This window comes from Electrophorus electricus, chromosome 22 (genome assembly GCF_041902795.1).
Source record: "Electrophorus electricus isolate QZ-2024a chromosome 22, ASM4190279v1, whole genome shotgun sequence".
NCBI classification, from domain to species: domain Eukaryota; kingdom Metazoa; phylum Chordata; class Actinopteri; order Gymnotiformes; family Gymnotidae; genus Electrophorus; species Electrophorus electricus.
In genome coordinates this window covers 11,610,001-11,631,461 of record NC_137518.1, presented here as the reverse complement: position 1 = coordinate 11,631,461, position 21,461 = coordinate 11,610,001, and the positions used below count along the sequence as shown (strand labels likewise).

General features: G+C 43.3%; 1 protein-coding gene across 4 annotated transcripts in view; it reads left to right on the top strand.

The window, feature by feature from the left end:
• Positions 1–21,461, top strand: part of dnah1 (dynein, axonemal, heavy chain 1) — a 65,858-nt gene that overhangs the window by 29,260 nt on the left and 15,137 nt on the right. For 3 of the 4 annotated variants that reach the window (XM_035520583.2, XM_081705743.1, XM_081705745.1), the window contains exons 33-62: positions 688–774; positions 930–1,116; positions 1,363–1,454; positions 1,648–1,802; positions 2,460–2,637; positions 2,777–2,971; positions 3,157–3,276; positions 3,445–3,603; positions 3,891–3,992; positions 4,157–4,297; positions 5,306–5,466; positions 5,584–5,741; positions 5,972–6,145; positions 6,587–6,765; positions 7,083–7,313; positions 7,602–7,798; positions 8,635–8,770; positions 9,077–9,285; positions 9,658–9,829; positions 9,954–10,145; positions 10,554–10,664; positions 13,067–13,252; positions 13,450–13,641; positions 13,911–14,078; positions 15,844–16,035; positions 16,290–16,421; positions 16,630–16,755; positions 17,042–17,161; positions 17,578–17,727; positions 18,182–18,342. In XM_035520583.2, coding sequence (XP_035376476.2) covers positions 688–774; positions 930–1,116; positions 1,363–1,454; positions 1,648–1,802; positions 2,460–2,637; positions 2,777–2,971; positions 3,157–3,276; positions 3,445–3,603; positions 3,891–3,992; positions 4,157–4,297; positions 5,306–5,466; positions 5,584–5,741; positions 5,972–6,145; positions 6,587–6,765; positions 7,083–7,313; positions 7,602–7,798; positions 8,635–8,770; positions 9,077–9,285; positions 9,658–9,829; positions 9,954–10,145; positions 10,554–10,664; positions 13,067–13,252; positions 13,450–13,641; positions 13,911–14,078; positions 15,844–16,035; positions 16,290–16,421; positions 16,630–16,755; positions 17,042–17,161; positions 17,578–17,727; positions 18,182–18,342 — 4,763 coding nt within the window. The remainder of the gene's footprint in view (positions 1–687; positions 775–929; positions 1,117–1,362; positions 1,455–1,647; positions 1,803–2,459; positions 2,638–2,776; positions 2,972–3,156; positions 3,277–3,444; positions 3,604–3,890; positions 3,993–4,156; positions 4,298–5,305; positions 5,467–5,583; positions 5,742–5,971; positions 6,146–6,586; positions 6,766–7,082; positions 7,314–7,601; positions 7,799–8,634; positions 8,771–9,076; positions 9,286–9,657; positions 9,830–9,953; positions 10,146–10,553; positions 10,665–13,066; positions 13,253–13,449; positions 13,642–13,910; positions 14,079–15,843; positions 16,036–16,289; positions 16,422–16,629; positions 16,756–17,041; positions 17,162–17,577; positions 17,728–18,181; positions 18,343–21,461) is intronic. The other variant, XM_081705744.1, reaches the window with a different exon arrangement.

Genomic DNA, 21,461 nt, shown 5'->3' with positions numbered 1-21,461 from the left:
GGGACTTAGATAGCAGAAAACCTGAGGGGAAAATACTTTAACAGCAGAGTTAATCTGCAGAGATTATAGTCCAGTGGCTCCAGTGAGTATGTACAGAGTGAGTATGGATTATAGTTCTGTGACTGCTACTGTATAGTTGGTTACAGAAGATGCTTGTTCTTGTGACCAGCAGTGATCCAGTATGCTGAATCACAATGTTTGTGTGTGTGTGTGTGTGTGTGTGTATGTGTGTGTGTGTGTGTGTGTATGTATGTGTGTGTGTGTGTGTGTGTGTGTGTGTGTATGTGTGTGTGTATGTGTGTGTGTGTGTGTGTGTGTGTGTGTGTGTGTGTGTATGTGTGTGTGTGTGTGTGTATGTATGTGTGTGTGTGTGTGTGTATGTATATGTATGTGTGTGTGTGTGTATGTGTGTGTGTGTGTGTGTGTGTGTGTGTGTATGTGTGTGTGTGTGTGTGTATGTGTGTGTGTGTGTGTGTGTGTGTGTGTGTGTGTATGTGTGTGTGTGTGTGTGTGTGTGTATGTGTGTGTGTGTGTGTGTATGTGTGTGTGTGTGTGTATGTGTGTGTGTGTGTGTGTGTGTATGTGTGTGTGTGTGTGTGTGTGTGTATGTGTGTGTGTGTGTGTGTGTGTATGTGTGTGTGTGTGTGTGTGTGTGTGTGTGTGTGTGTGTGTGTGTCTCTTGGGCAGGATCACTATGACTTTGGCATGAGAGCTGTGAAAACTGTGATCTCTGCTGCAGGAAACCTGAAGAGAGAGAACCCGGACATGAATGAGGTGAAAGTGTGTGTGTTTGTGTGTGTGTGTGTGTGTGTGTGTGTGTGTGTGTGCACGTGTGTTTCTGTCTCTAATGTATGTCTGTGCTTGTTTTGCTGTTAGTAGTATATAGGAGTGATATTTTATTGAACCTTTATACCTGTGTGTTTATGCAGGAGCTGATTTGCTTGCGTGCCATCAGAGATGTCAATGTGCCCAAGTTCCTCCAGGATGACCTCAAGCTCTTCGAGGGCATTGTGTCTGACCTCTTCCCCAAGATCCGCCAGGACCCCATCCACTACGGCAGCCTGGAGGAGTCCATCCGTACCGTCTGCATCAGCAAGTGTCTGAAAGACGTGGACGGTGAGACAGGGATGCCGTTTTGGGCTCTGTGCTGAATCTGTGGTGACTAGCAGAGCAGTTTTTGCAATACTGCTGCAGTAGGCGTCCTTGCATTGCTACCACGATAACTGCTGGGTTTAAAATGAGAGCTACAGGTTGTTAAAGGTTTTACACACCTAGAGTGTGTGTGTGTGTGTGTGTGTGTGTGTGTGCACGTGCGTACGTGCGTGTGTGCGTGCGAATAATATGGTATTTGCTTTTTTCCAGGATTCATTACAAAGATAATCCAGCTGTATGAGACCACAGTGGTGCGACATGGTCTGATGCTCGTGGGGCCGTGTGGCTCAGGCAAAACTAAGGTGATTATGCACAGGGCTTACACCTCCACACGTGTGCTAGACGGATGTGTGGATGAGGTTCTGTATGGTTGAAATCTTTCTCCATGCATTGAAAAGTTTCTGAGTCTTCCTTGTAAACCAGTCAGTGAATGAAGCACCCAGCCCCAAAATGCTGAGACCCCGTAGCCTTGCTCTTTATAACCGTGTCTGCCAGTGTTACGAGGTGCTGGGGGAGGCCATCACGGCCCTGCAGGGCCTTCCCTCGGTCAGCGGAGGGGTGTACCAGGCTGTACAGACCTATGTGCTCAACCCCAAGTCCATCACTATGGGTCAGCTATATGGAGAGTTCGACCTGCTCACCCATGAGTGGTGAGTGAAGTTCTTCTGATGTAAAACCTTCTTCTCTGCTGTGCTTCACCAAGATTGGGGTGTGATGAGATAGCATGAATTGATCTCTGCGGTTATTATCAGAAACAATGCAGGCAAACACACATTTTATGTGGGGGTAATCTAATATGTATGTGTATATGTAATCTAGATAATCTAATATGTATGTGAATATGTAATCTAGATAATCTAATATGTATGTGACTATGTAATCTAGATAATCTAACATGTTTGTGAATATGTAATATAGATAATTAATATGTATGTGAATATGTAATCTAGATAATCTAACATGTTTGTGAATATGTAATATAGATAATTAATATGTATGTGAATATGTAATCTAGATAATCTAACATGTTTGTGAATATGTAATATAGATAATATGTATGTGAATATGTAATCTAGATAATATAATATGTATGTGTATATGTAATCTAGATAATCTAATATGTATGTGTATATGTAATCTAGATAATCTAATATGTATGTATATATGTAATGTAGATAATCTAATATGTATGTGCATATGTAATGTAGATAATCTAATATGTATGTGCATATGTAATGTAGATAATCTAATATGTATGTGTATATGTACTCTGTGACTCCTGCAACCCGCTCTGTTGGCCGGGGCAGGACGGATGGCATCCTGTCGTCCCTGATCCGTGCTGGTTCGGTTGCGATGGACGAAGAGAAGAAGTGGTACATGTTTGACGGGCCGGTGGACGCCGTGTGGATCGAGAACATGAACACTGTGCTGGACGACAACAAAAAGCTGTGTTTGAGCTCAGGGGAGATCATCAAACTCACTGACGTGAGTTCCCATGACTTCTGTGTGTGTGTGTGTGTTTCTATCTTCCTTTATATGTAAGTATATTTAAAAGCCCGTCTGAGCTGAAGAATGAAGTCCAGGTCGTACTACAGAGTGCGCGTGCCCTGTCCTCCTCCCCCAGGTGATGACTCTGATGTTCGAGGTGCAGGACTTGGCCGTTGCCTCCCCTGCCACCGTGTCCCGCTGTGGAATGGTGTATTTGGAGCCCAGTATCCTGGGACTCTCTCCGTTCACCGAGTGCTGGCTACGCTCCCTCCCCGAACCGCTGCTGCCCCACGTCCCACAGCTCCATTCCCTCTTCACGCGATTCCTTCAGGTCGGCCGGGCCGTCTCCGCCCAGACACCGAGCAAAGCGTTCGGAAGCACGGAGCTTTCACTGACTCTCCATTGATTAGCTGTGGTCTCCTCTGGGAAGAAGCACACAGCTTTTTGTATGTATATGGTAGAATAATCCCTTCTGTTTAAAAGACGAGAAGTGTGCGTGTGTGTGCGTGTGCTCAGGACTCTGTTGCGTTTGTGCGGCTGTCCGTGACTGAAGTGATCACCTCTGTGGACAGCAGCCTCACCTGCTCTCTGCTCAGACTGCTGGAATGCTTCTACCAGCCCTTCATCTCTCGAGAGGTCAGACAGCTCGGGAACAACTGAATCACACACACAGTCAAGGTCAAGCAGCATGTAGTAGCGTGGCGTGGGTGTGTTTGTGTGCACGTGTGCGCCTGGGCATGTTGTGCGCGTGTGCATGTTTGGGTGTGCGCGCGCCTGTGTGTGTGTGTGTGTGTTTGAGTACAGGGAGAGAGACCTCATCCCCAGGAGAAGCTGGAGCGAGTGTGTGAGCTGATTGAGCCGTGGTTTGTGTTTTCTCTCGTGTGGAGTGTGGGTGCCACAGGAGACGCAACCAGCCGCCAACGCTTCAGCACCTGGCTTAGAGCCAAGATGGTGCAGGAGGAGGTGCTTAGTCCACACAGTTCATTACACCATCTCAACAAAACCTTCAGCACCACCTTCATCTGCACACATCCACCTCTCATGTGTGAGAAGTAGAGTGTACCTGACAGTGTCGCTGCGATGTGACCCCCAGCTATGCAGGAGTCATTCTACATCGCATCAGATCGAATTAACTACAGACGTCTGCGCCCAGACCATGCCCTCAATGACCTTAGATCTTCAGACACTCACTGTGGTCCGTTTGTGATGTCGTTTTCCTGTTTAACGCAGTCGGTGTGTTTGATTTGCAGATACAGTTGTGTTTCCCAGAGGATGGACTGGTATATGACTACCAACTGGATGATGCAGGCATCAGTAACCTGAGTGAGGAGGAGGAAGAGAGAGTGAGGAAGGTGAGGACACCACTCTGCTCTTTGATTTAAGGGTTAAGAAATATTAGAACAAGTGTTTTGAAATTGTTATTTCATTGTTTCGAATTGTTTTCATTGCCTTTATTGATGTGTTATTTTGAAAGTTAATTAGTTCATTCGCATTCACGCTCGTCATATATTTTAAGGTGCAGTGGGTTGGCTGGATGAAGTATGCGTCAGACGTCATCATCACTCCAGAGACCCCTTATTCTGACATCATAGTTCCTACTGCAGACACCATACGCATGTCTCTCCTGATGGACATGCTTCTCTCCAATAAAAAGCCAGTGTGTACAGTCTAGTTCTAATAACTATAGTAGTGTTTCCTAACCCTAGTTCTAATAACTATAGTAATGTTTCCTAACCCTAGTTCTAATGACTATAGTAGTGTTTCTAACCCTAGTTCTCATGACTATAGTAGTGTTTCCTAACCCTAGTTTTAATGACTATTGTAGTGTTTCCTAACCCTAGTTCTAATGACTATTGTAGTGTTTCCTAACCCTAATTCTAATGACTATATTCATGTTTCCTAACCCTAGTTCTAATGACTATTGTAGTTTCCTAACCCTAGTTCTAATGACTATAGTAGTTTCCTAACCCTAGTTCTAATGACTATAGTAGTGTTTCTAACCCTAGTTCTAATGACTATAGTAGTGTTTCTAACCCTAGTTCTAATGACTATAGTAGTGTTTCTAACCCTAGTTCTAATGACTATAGTAGTGTTTCCTAACCCTAGTTCTAATGACTATAGTAGTGTTTCCTAACCCTAGTTCTAATGACAATAGTAGTGTTTCTAACCCTAGTTCTAATGACTATAGTAGTTTCCTAACCCTAGTTCTAATGACAATAGTAGTGTTTCTAACCCTAGTTCTAATGACTATAGTAGTGTTTCTAACCCTAGTTCTAATGACTATAGTCATGTTTCCTAACCCTAATTCTAATGACTATAGTAGTGTTTCCTAACCCTAGTTCTAATGACTATAGTAGTGTTTCCTAACCCTAGTTCTAATGACTATAGTAGTGTTTCCTAACTCTAGTTCTAATGACTATAGTAGTGTTTCCTAACCCTAGTTCTAATGACTATAGTAGTGTTTCCTAACTTTACTTCTAATGACTATAGTAGTGTTTCCTAACCCTAGTTCTAATGACTATAGTAGTGTTTCCTAACTCTAGTTCTAATGACTATAGTAGTGTTTCCCTCTGCATTACAATGACCACGGCTGAGCACACGGTCTTGTAGAATGTGATACAAAGCACATGCGGACTCCCTCCTGTATGTGTGCCGTGTGTTTCAGGTGCTGTGCGTTGGGCCCACGGGCACGGGCAAAACACTGACCATATCTAACCAGCTGCTCAGGAACATGTCGGCGGAGTACACCACCCACTTCCTTATGTTCTCTGCCCGCACCTCCGCCAACCAGACGCAGGATTATATCGACAGCAAGTTAGACAAGAGGTGAGCTGGCCATTTTCCATTCTGAGCTTTTTTTTTGGTCTCTGGTCCCAAAAGGGCCTGTGTGTTATGACCACACCTTTAACACCAGTTCATTTTGCCATGGCCATGCCGGGCCAGGCGGAAGGGTGTGTTCGGCCCTCCTTTAGGGAAGTTCTTCATTTTCTTCATTGACGACCTGAACATGCCCATGATGGAGACATACGGGGCCCAGCCGCCCATCGAGCTCCTGCGTCAGTGGATGGACCACAGGGGCTGGTACGACAGGAAGCAGATAGGTGCGCATGCTAACCCCTAATCCCTTAATCCCTAACCCCATAACCCCTAACCCAAACCCCTACCCATTACCCTAACCCCTAACCCCTAACCAAAACCCCTAATCCCTACCCCTACCCCTAACCCCCTAACCATTTGTCATGTTATATAATGCTCCTCGTTTACACCAGGCATTCTGAGACGATCCATTTTAACCAGGAGATTTAGACTACTGAGTATCTTTGTTCACCAGGAACGTTTAAGCAGTTGGTGGACATCAATTTTGCATGTGCCATGGGCCCCCCTGGTGGGGGCAGGAACCCCGTCACCCAGCGCTTCACACGCCACTTCAGTGTCCTCTCTTTCACCGAGATGGACGACGCTAGCAAGAGAAGGATCTTCTCCACCATCCTGGGCAGCTGGATGGGTGAGTCGAGGAGGTTACTGCCCACAGGAGGCTGCAGCACTACACACTAACCTTTGACCTTTGACCTTTGGCTGCTCTAACACCTGAAGGAGAGAGATGTCTTTGTTAACACCTGAAAGAGTAAGAGAGAGAGAGTGACATTATGCAACACAGAAAAGAGGAGATTTGAAAATCATTGAAATGACTCAAGTTGTACTCACTCACAAGTGTAAGTCACTTTGGATAAAAAGTGTCAGGTAAATGTAAACAGAGAGAGTGATGATGTTATGTAACACACAGAGAGAGTGTAGGACTATTATCATATATGTAAATAATTTACTTAACCTCCTGGTGGGAAACATGAAATCTTCATACTGTGAGCATATGTTAGAACCATTTAAACAGACATCTTAGACCTTCAGATACAGTAAAATCCTCCTCGTGCATCATGTCTTTGTCCAGAAAAGGTTCCTGCGCTGATTCCTCTGAACGAGTCCCTTGTGGATGCCACTATTAAGGTGTTCTCCAGAATCACCTCAGGCCTCCTGCCCACGCCAGCCAAATCCCACTACACTTTCAACCTGCGCGACCTCTCCAAGGTGTTTGAGGGCATGCTCATGACAGAGGCGAGGAAGACAGAGGTATTTAAGGATGTGTAGGAACAGAAAAGGAAGACTATGTGTGATATGTGTGTTTGTGGTCACATATTAAAGGTTCCAGTGTTAAACTTCAAAGGTCATACATCATTCAGCATTCATAATAATGGTTTCAGCATAAAATAAAATACAATAAATAATTAAGTGTGTGTGGAAATGGTGTGAGAGTGTTTAACACTCTAATGACTGATTTGTCAAGCTGATCCACATTGCAGGTCAGGGTCTGATCGGGACTAATGCTACATCATAAGCGTGAGGCTCGGTCAGTGTGTAAAGCCTGTGGTCCTCTGTCCGACCCCCAGACCAAGGCCCAGCTCCTGCGGCTATGGTACCACGAGAGCTGTCGGGTGTTCCAGGACCGGCTGGTGAGCAGCGACGACAGGGTCTGGTTTGACGGGACCCTGCAGGACCACATGACGGAGTTCGGCTGCAGCTTCCAGGAGGTGGTGCCCTGCCAGCCGCTCCTGTACGGAGACTTCCTGATCCCCGGGGCCGAGAACAGAGTGTACGAGCTCATTGAGGACAGGGAGAAGGTGAGGGCACGCCCTGTGTGACCACGTCTCCTCTCTGTACGCGGAACACACGGAGCACTTGAAAGTCCAGCACACACTGATCCCTCGTCTAAACTAACTAAAGAGAACGTCTAGCAGGTGATGGTTTCAGCAGATTTATGTCAGTCAGTTCTAGTTCATTCCATGGAGGAGAGCTATAGTTTGAAAGTGGAGTGCCTTTAACATTTCCTGTCTTTCCCATGTTCTTTCTTTTCCTTTTCCTGCCCCTTCCCTTTCTCCCTTTCTCTTTTTGCCCCGTCCCCGGTCCAGTTGGTGCGGGTAATGGAGGAATACCTGGACGACTACAACCAGACCAGCACCACTAGGATGAGGCTTGTGCTCTTCATGGATGCCATCCAGCACGTGTGTCGTATCAGTCGAGTGCTGCGCCAGCCCCTGGGCAACGCCCTGCTGCTGGGCGTGGGTGGCAGCGGGCGCCAGTCCCTCACCAAACTCGCCACACACATGTAAGCGGCTGCTACTGCGATGAGGGCAGATCCACTGCACATCACACACACGCAGACACAACATTTTGGGGGCTTTATGCACAGAAGCAAACATGTAGGCCTAGCACAGAAGCCCGGGTCCACACAACGTACACACTCTCAACCGTGGTCTCGCACCGTATGTAAGACACACAGAGGGCGTAGAGAGCAGTGTAGCTTGAAAACATCGGCCGGGACTGTCCCCAGAGGGAGAAGACAGTGTCATAACACTGAATTAGGGACCAGAGACCCTCTGGACCTATAGAATTGACCAGTTTGGCTTTTCTGTCCTTGTACTTTGAAGGTAAACATTAGCTGTATGAAATGGGGGCAGGAGCACAGGGTGTATATTGCCTTTCAGGAATTTTTGTTAGTATTCTGGTTTCAGACTGACTGTGTCATGTGTTGTGTCTGCATGCTGTACTTTCTATAATGTTGTGTGTCATGTTGTGCGATGTTTTGTGTTGTGTTGTGATTGCTGTGTTGTGTTCTGTTGCGTTGTGCTTGCGGTGGTGTGTTGTGTTGTGGTTGCTGTGTTATGGTGTGTTATGTTGCTGTTGCTGTGTTGTGCTGTGGTGTGTTCTGGTTGCTGTGCTGTGGTGTGTTGTGGTTGCTGTGTTGTGTTGTGTTGTGGTTGCTGTGCTGTCTTGTGTTGTGTTATGGTTGCTGTGGTGTGTTTTGTTGTGGTTGCTGTGTTGTGTTATGGTTGTTGTGGTGTGTTGTGGTTTTGGTGGTGTGTTGTGTTGTGTTGTGGTTCCTGTGGTGTGTTGTGTTGTGGTCCCTGTGATGTGTTGTGTTGTGTTGTGGTGTGTTATGAGATCCGAGTATGAGTGCTTCCAGATTGAGCTCTCTAAGAACTACAGCGTGTCGGAGTGGAGAGAGGACATTAAGAACATCATGATGAAGGCTGGACTGCAGAATGTTCAGATCACCTTCCTCTTCGTCGATACACAGGTAGGATTATCAGTGCCATCAACAAGCAGATGAGATTAATCTAAATACATAAGTGAGATTACCTTGAACACGTAGGTGAGATTAATCTAAATACATAAATGAGATTACCCTGAACACACGGGTGTGAGCCTTTACTCAGTTTTATAAACTGTAAGCATTTGTTTATTTGTCCACTATTGTTACGTTTTTATCTTTTATTAAATGCTTTCTTAAAGTATCAAGGGAAGTATTTCAAAAACCTTTTCAGTCACTGCCTATGCGCACACACACACACACACACATAGTAATTCCTGTTTCTTTTTCCAGATTAAGAGCGAGTCGTTCCTGGAGGACATTAATAACATCCTGAACTCAGGTGATGTGCCGAACCTCTATGCTGCAGACGAGCAGGAGAGGATCCTGACGGCCATGAAGGCCGTGGTGCAGGAGCAGGACCTGCAGCCCACCAAGGCCAACCTCACCACCGCCTACGTGAAGAGAGTGCGCAGAAACCTCCACACTGTGCTGTGTATGAGGTGAGGAGAACTCACAAATGAGCACACACACGCACATGAACATGCACGCACACTTGAACACACATGCACACACTTTATGGGGTTTAGCTGACGCTTTTATCCAAAGTGACTTACAATTATGACTAAGTACAGCTTGAGTAATTGAGGGTTAAGGTCCTTGCTCAGGGGCCCAACAGTGATAACTTGAACCAGCAACCTTCTAATTACTAGTCAAGTACCTTAACCACTGAGCTACCACTGCCCCCCCACACACACACGTAAATCATTACAAAAGGCTATTGGCTAACTGAGAAAGCTAGTAACTACAGCACTGGGCTGCACAGAAACTCTTCAAACCGTCTCTGAATTCCCGGTCTCTGGCTCCCCCTGTAGTCCGGTTGGGGAAGTGTTCCGGGCTAGGCTCAGGCAGTTCCCCTCCCTGGTCACCTGCTGCACTATAGACTGGTTCAGTGCCTGGCCACAGGAGGCACTGCAGTCAGTGGCAGCCACCTTCTTAAATGACCTACCAGAGCTGGAGGCCAGCCCTGCTGCCCTCAGGGGCATGGTGAGGAGAACTGTGTGTGTGTGTATAAATGTATAACTACAATTTATAAAAGACTGTTAGTATATGTCAGTAATACTCAATTTGAGGCCTAGTAATTTGTGCGTATGTGTGTGTGTGTGTGCAGATGGTGATGTGTGTGGACATCCACCAGACAGTGGCTTGTAAGTGTGAGCAGTACCGTGCTGAATTGTCGCGCTACAACTATGTCACGCCCAAAAGCTACCTGGAGCTTCTTGGCACCTTCTCAACTCTGATTGGCCAGAAAAAGCAGGAAGTGCATGGGGCTCGCCAGCGAATGAAGACAGGATTGGACAAGGTGAGCGTGGGGTTTGGAGGTTTTAGACCGGGACTTGTGGTTGTGTGTGTATGTGTTTGTATCTGTGTTTTATATGTTTGTGAGGGGGTTTAGAGGTTTGGAGGTTTTAGACTGGGACTTATGTGTGTATGTGATGTGTATGTGCATGTACTGTGTTTATGTATTTATGTGTGTGCATGTGTGTGTGTGTGTGGTTTGAAGGTTTTAGACTGGGACTTATGTGTGTAGGGTGAGATATTTTGGACCTCAGATTTGGTATTTGGAATTCAGATTTGGCGTTGGTATTTTTGTAGGTGTGTGTTGGGAGGTGTTTGTATAGTTCATGTGTAGTTCTCCATGAACACGCATAATATCATATATATATATATGTGTGTGTGTGTGTGTGTGTGTGTGTGTGTGTGTGTTCAGCTCTTGAGCACAGCTGAGGATGTGAGCAAGATGCAGGAAGAGTTGGAGATGATGAGACCTCTCCTGGAGGAAGCAGCCAGAGACACCGTCATCACCATGGAGAAAATCCAGGTAATACACAAACACTACATCCCATAATACAACACAGCCAAGTCAAATTCATCTAGTTTACTGACCTTCCCATTACAGTGATGTACAGTTATTTTCACACTTGTCTCAGTACCATGTTCACTTCTTCAGAACTCTTTTGAAGTGCTTTGGAAACACACACATAAGCACATCAGTTCAGCAAAATTTACTTGAACCAATAAAACACAACCATAATACAACCATAAGATAACTATTATAAATATAACACCACTATAGCACAACTATAACATAAGAAAAACTATAACAATTATAACACAACCATAACACAACTATAGCGCAACTGTAACATAACTAACACTATAACATAACCATAACATAATTATAACACAGCCATATCACAACCATAACACAACTATAACACAACTATAACACAACCATACCACAACCATGATATAACTATACCACAACTATAACATAACTATAACACAACAATATCACAACCATAACACAACTATAGCACAACTGTAACATAACTAACACTATAAGATAACCATAACATAATTATAACACAACCATATCACAACCATAACACAACTATAACACAACTATAACACAACCATACCACAACCATGATATAACTATACCACAACTATAACATAACTATAACACAACCATATCACAACTATAACACAACCATAACACAACTATAACCTAACAACTATAACATAACTATGACACAACCATAACACAACCATAACACAACTATAGCACAACCGTAACATAACTAACACTATAACATACCTAACATAACTATAATACAACCATAACACAACTATAGCGCAACTGTAACATAACTAACACTATAACATAACTATAACACCACCATAACACAACCATATCACAACTATAACACAATTATAACACAACTATAATACAATTATAAACACAACCATATCACAACCATAACACAACTATAACACAACCATACCACAACCATGATATATCTATACCACAACTATAACATAACTATAACACAACTATATCACAACTATAACACAACCATAACACAACTATAACACAACTATAACCTGACAACTATAACATAACTATAACACAACCATAACACAACCATAACACAGCTATAGCACAACTGTAACACAATTATAACACAACTATAATACAACTATAAACACAACCGTAACACAACTACAACACAACTATAACATTATAACATTTGTTTTACCTACAAAACTGCTTTGTCCCATAATGTTCTCTGAACTTCCAAACCAAAACACCTTGTAACTCTGATAAATACATTTACTTTGTGTTTGTGTTTCCTCTAAATCTGCATCCACAAATATTTCAAATCAGTTAATGAAACTTCTGATCTGTTGGGGATTCTTCCAACTACAGATTTCATGACTGAGTGTGTTACAATAAATATACAATAAACTGTAAATGAATGAATGCTTTACTGTGTCAGAAACCCACAACAGTATTTACTGTATAACGTAAACAACAATAGATGATAAAGAAACAATTCAGAAACGCCACAGTATTGTTCAGGGGGTTTACTGGATTTGGAGATTTGTTCTCACAGTGCAGTACACTGTAGCTCAGAAAAGAAAATATATACAATCAATAACAAATATCAATATCAGACGTCTACTGTTAGCCTGGTCCATCCATCCTGTACACTGCATGTGGCCACAGATGTTCATCAGCGTCACACTGAATGTCTGTGCAGGTCTGTATCTGAAATGACAGCCAGGTGTACATGTACGGCAGTAATAGTGGGACCATCTCTTCAGTGACCACTACGTCTATATGTGCCCTATATACACGCACATGTCAGTGCAGGCGTGATCACCAAGGGTACAAAGAACAGAAACGGAATACTGTGAACTGCACAAACCTTCTGCTAAAATTAGAATAATCTGTTTTACATATTTCAGATGTATGTTTTCATTTGTCTATTGAAATGCAACATATTTCCACCCACAGTGATCAGAAGTTAGTTGGGAACTGTTCTGAAGAAGGTATCTAAATAGCTGCTAAATGTTTGTAGTTGTGCAGACTTTTCCTGGTGGGAAGGATTCATGAATTTTAGAAGAATTGGTGATTGAATGAGTTTTGAATAAAAGCAATGCAAAGTATAAACAGTTTAGTTCACATAGTTTATTTGATATGGTGAATGTGTTAAGTGTTTTGAAAAAGTGTACTGAGACAAGTGTGAAAACGATTGTAAAAAAAAATAATTCACTTAGTCATTCTTTGTTTATGTGACTATGAGTACAAATATGTGCGTGTGTGTGTGCGTGCGTGTGTGTGTGTATATATATATATATAAAATGTGTGTGCGTGTGTGTATGTATGTGTGTTTCTGTGTGTGTGTGTGTGTGTGTGTGTGTGTGTGTGTGTAGGAAGACACAGTGGTAGCAGAGGAAACTCGTGTGGCGGTTCAGGCGGAGGAGACTAGGGCCTCAGAGAAGGCAAGAATAGCCGCCGCCATCGCGGCAGACGCGCAGAAGGATCTAGATGAAGCCCTGCCTGCACTGGACGCCGCGCTAACCAGCCTCAAAGCCCTCAACAAGAACGACGTCACCGAGGTGACGGCAACTACTTCTGAAAAATGTCACTCAGGACAGTCTGTGTCTGCTGCATTTCAGCATTTATGTTTATTGCATAAAATCCATGTTAAAGTCGTCTGTGCAGTTCAACTGGATATAGCAGAATCACCAGGTAATATTTTTCATGGTCTGTGTGTGTGTGTGTGTGTGCACGCATGTGTGTGTTGTTCTTGTAGGTAAGGGCCATGCAGAGACCCCCCCAGGGTGTGAAGTTGGTCATTGAGGCTGTGTGTATTATGAAGGGTATCAAGCCTAAGAAGGTGTTTGGGGAGAAGACCGGCACCAAGGTGGACGACTACTGGGAGCCCGGCAAGAGTCTCCTACAGGACCCCAGCAAGTTTCTGGACAGCTTGTTCAAGTTTGACAAGGTCAGTTGTTACACACACACACACACACACACACACACACACACACAAATATGCAAACATGAACAAACAAATACAAATTATTTACTTTAAACACAAGGTTAGATATTCCCATATTATCAGGTATAACAGTGCCTAGTGTATTGTAAGACAACAACACAGCTATATCGTGGAACCTGTGCGTATGTGTGTATAGCACTCAGTAGCCGATGAAAACACATGCACAAAGAAACACATGAGAAGAACCTGCATTCATGTTTCTGTGCCAACAGGATAATATCCCAGACTCTGTGATCAAACTGGTGCAGCCCTACATAGACAATGAGGAGTTCCAGCCAGCCTCCATAGCGAAGGTGTCTAAGGCCTGCACGTCCATCTGCCAGTGGGTGCGCGCCATGTACGCCTACCACTTTGTGGCCAGAGCTGTGGAACCCAAACGGGTGGGTACTAACCCTAACAGAGACTACAGCAGGACTAGGGCTAACCCTAACCCTAACAGACTACAGCAGGAGTAGGATTTACCCTAACCCTAACAGACTACAGCAGGAGTAGGATTTACCCTAACCCTAACAAAGATTACAACAGGAGTAGGATTTACCCTAACCCTAACAGAGACTACATCAGGACTAGGGCTAACCCTAACCCTAACAGAGATTACAGCAGGAGTAGGATTTATCCTAACCCTAACAGAGACTACAGCAGGACTAGGGCTAACCCTAACCCTAACAGAGACTACATCAGGACTAGGGCTAACCCTAACCCTAACAGAGACTACATTAAGAGTAGGACTTAACCTAACCCTAACAGAGACTACAGTAGGACTAGGGCTAACCCTAACCCTAACAGAGACTACATCAGGACTAGGGCTAACCCTAACCCTAACAGAGATTACAGCAGGAGTAGGATTTACCCTAACCCTAACAGACTACAGCAGGAGTAGGATTTACCCTAACCCTAACAAAGATTACAACAGGAGTAGGATTTACCCTAACCCTAACAGAGACTACATCAGGACTAGGGCTAACCCTAACCCTAACAGAGATTACAGCAGGAGTAGGATTTATCCTAACCCTAACAGAGACTACAGCAGGACTAGGGCTAACCCTAACCCTAACAGAGACTACATCAGGACTAGGGCTAACCCTAACCCTAACAGAGACTACATTAAGAGTAGGACTTAACCTAACCCTAACAGAGACTACAGTAGGACTAGGGCTAACCCTAACCCTAACAGAGACTACATCAGGACTAGGGCTAACCCTAACCCTAACAGAGATTACAGCAGGAGTAGGATTTACCCTAACCCTAACAGAGACTACATCAGGACTAGGGCTAACCCTAACCCTAACAGAGATTACAGCAGGAGTAGGATTTACCCTAACCCTAACAGAGACTACATCAGGACTAGGGCTAACCCTAACCCTAACACAGATTACAGCAGGAGTAGGATTTACCCTAACCCTAACAGAGACTACAGTAGGATTAGGGCTAACCCTAACACTAACAGAGACTACAGTAGGATTAGGGCTAACCCTAACACTAACAGAGACTACAGTAGGACTAGGGCTAATCCTAACCCTAACAGAGACTACAGTAGGACTAGAACTAATCCTAACCCTAACAGAGACTACAGCAAGACTAGGGCTAACCCTAATACTAACAGATATTACAGCAGCACTAGGAATAACCCTAACACTAACATAGACTATAGCAGGACTAGGACTAACCCTAACCCTAACAGAGACTACAGCAGGACTAGGACTAACCCTAAAACTAACAGATTACAGCAGGACTAGGACTAACCCTAACCCTAACAGATTACAGCAGGACTAGGGCCAATCCTAATCCTGACCCTAGTGTCCAGATACAGTGTAATCTGAAATCATCTGGTTTGTGTCTTTATTTCAAGATACTGCTTGGAATTTGTTATGGTGAACACTTATTACTTTTGTATTTGCATGTGTGTGTTTTTGTGCATGTATTTAAAAAAAAAGAAAGACAAAAAGTGATATTTGTAAAGCATCCTTGAGTATGAGAAAGGCACTATATAAATACAACTAATAATAATAATAATAATAATAATAATAATAATATATGCTTGTGTGTGTGTGTGTTTGTGTGCCTGAGTGTATGTATGCTTTGTTCGTATGTATGTGTGTGTGTGTATGCATGGTTGTGTGTGTGTGTGTGTGTGTGAGAGAGCAGCAAGCTCTGTCCGAGGCTCAGGAGGACCTGGCAGTGACCCAGCAGATCCTAGGGGAGGCCAAGCAGAAGCTGTGTTCCGTGGAGGAGGGTGTGGCCTCGCTGCAGGACAAGTACCGCCACTGCCTGGCCAAACGTGACGAGCTCGACAGCAAGTGCCAGCTGTGTGAGAGCAGACTGATCCGCGCAGATAAGGCCAGCTGCAGACACACCACACACACACACACACGCATCACACACACCTGTGCAAAGCACACACACCCACACCTATCACACACACCTATACACCAACACACGCAATGCACATGGCAAACATAATTCAATGCACACAATAGGTAAAAATGTGTAACATGTCTAAATCACCTGTGACACTAATGTAAGTGTGTGTGTGTGTGTGTGTGTGTGTGTGTGTGTGTGTGTGTGTGTGTGTGTGTGTGTGTGCGCTGCAGCTGATTGGAGGCCTGGCTGATGAAAAAGTGCGCTGGAGGGAGACGGTGCAGCATTTAGAATATTTGGCAGATAATATAGCAGGAGACGTGCTGCTGGCTGCAGGATATGTAGCCTACCTGGGTCCCTTCACTGTGAGTGTGTGTGTTTGTACGTTTGTGTGTGTGTGTGTGTGCGTGTGTGTACGTGTGTGTGTGCTGCAGGACACATCGCCTACCTTAGCTACACTTCAACATGAGTGTGCTCATATGTGTAAGTGCTCATGTGTATTTAAATGTACATTTTCATCTTGTGTGTGCGTGCGTGTGTGTGTGTATGTGTCTGTGTGTGTGTGTTTCTCAGGGTGAGTATCGGGCATCGATGGTGCAGGACTGGCTGGGTGCATTTAAGGAGCAGCAGGTCCCTCACACAGCCGAGCCAAACGTCATCAACACACTCGGAGACAAAGTCAAGATCCGCTCCTGGCAGGTCACATACACATGTACTCACAGACACACCCTCACATCTACACACACACCTACACACAGACACACACACACACACACACACACACTTACACACAGATATACAGCATTCATACAGTACACACACACACCTACACACAGATACACAGCAATCACACAGTATACACACACACCTACACATAGATACACATAGATATGTGTGTGTGTGTGTGTGGGTGGGTGGGTGGGTGGGTGTGTATATGTGTGCGTGCATGTACAGTTTGTGTGTGCATTTCCTCCTATGTGTGTAGATTGCCGGCCTGCCAAAGGATAACCTCTCTGTTGAGAATGCAGTGATCAGCCAGTTCTCTCAGCGCTGGTCCCTGTTCATTGACCCTCAGGGGCAAGCCAACAAGTGGATCAAGAACATGGTGTGTGCTCAGATAGAACACACCTCAGGGGTAGGGGTGTGTGCATGTGTTCAGAATCAGCTAGAACACGCTTCAGTGGTGTGTGTGTGTGTGTATGGTCAGAATCAGATAGAACACACCTTGGGTGTGTGTGTGTGTGTGTGTGTATGTGTGTGCTTAGAATCAGCTAGAACACCCCTCAGGGGTGGGTGGGTGTGTGTGTGTGTGTGTGTGTGTGTGTGTGTGTGTGTGTGTGTGTGTGTGTGAGAGCCTCATGGAGTTTCAGGTAAGAAGTGTCATAAGCTCATATGCATAATAAAGGCGTAACTGGTGAATACCGGGTGGGAATGTTTGAATCTCTCTCCGAGTCTTGGTGAACCCAAACACTACACATTTTCTTGAGTGTTGCTCTGGTCTGTTGTTTTCTCTCTGTCCAGGAGCGTGATAACGGATTGGATGTGATGAAGCTGACCGACCGGGACTTCCTGCGCAGTCTGGAGAATGCCATCCGCTTTGGGAACCCCTGTTTGGTGGAGAACGTAGGTGAGGATCTGGACCCAGCACTTGACCCGGTTCTGCTACGACAGGTACGAGCACACTCCCCCACTGCTTGCTAAGTTACACCTGAAACCGCTCCAGTAGGTCCAGTTCTGACCGGAGGTGTTAAGAGTAAGAGCGTCGGTCATTAAGCAATATTTTGAAGAAAACCAAAAATATTTTGACATTGACGGTTAGTTGGCAGTAAGATACTTGACCAGTGAAAAGCAGCATCTAGTTCCAGTACTGCAGGTGTACATGGTTAATCTCATCACTGATCAGACACTGTTCACACTCTGAACACTAAAACAGTGTGTGATTAAACAGTTTTCAGTTATAGAAAGTTCAGTTATTTTCTAATTCAGTTTCATACAGTTGATTCTCCTGTGCATAAAGTCTCTGTGTGTGTTGTGTGTGTGTGTATATGTATGTGTGTTGTGTGTGTGTGTGTGTGTGTGTGTGTGTGTGTGTGTGTGTGTGTGTGTGTGTGTGTGTATTGCTCAGACCTACAAGCAGCAGGGCAATACAGTACTGAAGCTGGGAGATGCAGTCATCCCCTACCATGATGACTTTAAGATGTACATCACCACCAAACTGCCCAACCCTCACTACTCACCTGAGATCTCCACCAAGGTCACCCTCATCAACTTCACCCTGTCACCCAGGTACACACACACACACACACACACACACACACAGACAAATACACACACACACACACATACACACACACACACACACACACATACACACACACACTCAGACACAAATACACACTCTCATACACACACACACACACACACACACGCACAGAAAAATATATGCACACACACACACACACACACACACAAATACACACATACACACACGCGCACACACACACACACACACACACACACACTCAGATGCAAATACACACACACACACACAGACCCAAATACACTCTCACACACACACACATATACTGGTATAAACAAATATAAAATAAAAAGCTGTTTTCAAGCAGTCATTTTTAAACCTACGACCCTCAGCTTTACCAGCTGCTATACTGAACTGTTTCAGTTCACTGACAATATTAATAAGGAAATCCTGTAACTTCTGTTGCAAACATTGTGGGTGTGACGAGCTATTACAATACTCTAAAATGAGATGAGAGATACCTAAATCCATCAACAAACCATTCTACAATGTAAAAAACTGGCCAGTCAACATATTCACAGTGTAAGAACATCTGACGCATGGAATCCAGAAGTATTCTTACCATATGAAGATCAGGGCCTGTGTAAACAATAAACATTAATTAACTGTGTACGCTTTAACAAACATTTTGCTGAATTACTAATGTAAAATCTCTTTGACAAATCTAAAAATGTATTTAAAAAACAACCTACAAACAAATGAAAACTGGATGTCACATCTTGGAGAAAACCATTATAGATTAAAGCCATTTCATTTGTCAGAGTAAAAAAATACAAATTTTCTAAACGAGAAGGTTGACCCTTAGAGTAAATTGAACTGACAATTCTGAGAAAAGAAAACATTGCAAAAACAGTCTACGTATGGCTCTCTGGCCTTTTACACATGTAATAACTCAAATAAACCAGCTACATTTAAAATATAGTTAATGTAATTCATTGTGTTTTCTATAACTGCATCATTTGCTCCTAACAAAGTCATGAGAGGTTCACCTGTCTAGAACAAGATATTTGTCTTTCTTGCATTTCTCACATTCCAGTTGTCGCTGAGTGACCTCTCCTCTCTTTGTAGTCTCAGGTGCGCCATTTACAAATGAGCCAAAAAGTGATCTAAACCCACTTTAGACTTTGCTGGAAGAAAACTGAACATTTTAGAAAATATCAGGTTCATAGTTTCAAACCTTTTACATAATAAAATTTGTGAAAGATCTCTGATGCTGAACTGTTGTCCAAATATATTAGGGGTATCAAGCTTATGCCTGTTGGAAGGTAAATGACAGTTATAAACTCTAACTTAAAGTAAAAAACCATAAATGGTCCTAAGTGTAAATATATTAAGGTACATTTATCTGACACTTATCCAAAGTGACTCAAAATTATGACCCAGCCAAGTACAAGTCAAGTACTGTAACCACTGAGCTACCACCGCCCATAATGCTATAACTACCAGAGACACTGTCTGAAGATTGCGTTCACAATCCTCCTCACCATATTCTCTCTGCTAAAAATCCGTTATTCGACATTACATTATTCTGCAGTTTCTGGGATGGTGTTTAGCTAATAAAACAAACATTTATAGATACAGTTCACCATAAAAGCTTCCATGTCCACTTATTCATGTTTCATAGTCAAACGGAGTACATAAAGAGACATCAAACTGTTAAATACCTGAAATTTCATCCAGAGATTTTCCACTTAGAATTATATGCACCCATGATTTTCATCTCTGAAAGAAGAATAAAATAATGAAGACAATCTGAGAATCTCCACTCTGTCAAAGGTACATAAGCAGCCACATCTCAGTTAGAAATGTGCAGCAAAACATAGTGTACATATGTAAGAACCTTTTCATGTACAACATTCAGGTAGGCAGCAGTTTGCCAGTGCGTAGAAAAATATAGACATACAATGTTTATACACGTATCTAAAGAGTTTTAACATGAATATGTTCAGAATCTTATTAATAGTGCATTACGCAACAGTTATGACTTTTCACATTTCCTGTTAAGGACTCAAAAACATAGACTGCATAGATCAAATATACATTTACCGGCATGTCTGCTTCTAGACAGTCATGAAGTGTGACATTTCTTGAAGCCAGTGCAGGGCTTAGAAAGAAATAAACAATTAACCTTCATTTGATTACCGTTTCACTGACTAGAAGAATTTTACTCTTGCAAGAAGCATTAAGGAAAATTGTACAAAGTGTCAGGTACTGATTATTAAACAATGCCACACTCAACCCTTACCATGTCTGTTGTGTCCTCACAAACCAGCTATGGGTCACATCTACTCGTGATGGCTACTCATACACAAACCCAAAAACAGAATAACTGCAATAAGCATGAGTTCATTAGTGAAGCGACTGTTGGTTGTAATACAGAATCAGTTGAATGTGGAGCAGCGCAGTCACTAGAGGCTGATGTTCCAGGATCCAATGATTCCTCTCTTAGCCTCTGTAAAAATGAACAAAACACCTCATCTGAATATATTAGGGGTTAAATTATACTCTATTGTATATTCATAAAACATACACCATCATTATTTAGGTCACTTTACTCATTATTTGTTCTGTACAGAATAAAATCAAGTGTTTTAAACTTTCACTGTAGATGCTGACCCATTTAAAGAACACACTAATATTCTTTAATATAGTCTTTATGTTTGATGAACGGAAAATAGCAAACTTAAAGAACATAACTAGCCATCTATATGCCATGCTGCATAAGTCACTGTATTTAAAATTATTCCTGTTGAGCAGTAGGCTCCTTATTTATGTGTACTATAAGAGCACTGATTACATTAGCATAGCTAGCGTAGATCAGCCATGTTTATTTGGCAATTTCTAGTTATGTTTTAATGTAATATAGATAGACAGCATGGCATACAGGCAGCTAGCTATGTTCTTTATTCACACTTTACAGAAATAATTAGCCTGCTCTTGGTTTTGATGTGCAGTAGTTAGCCATCTCTCATTTCCATGTTTTATCTTGAAATAAGGATAAGTGGGACTGTTTTATTTCCCACTGAGAGCTTAGGCTTACGATCCAGTCATAGCATGTACCTATCAGCGCTAGCAGCTAGAAACA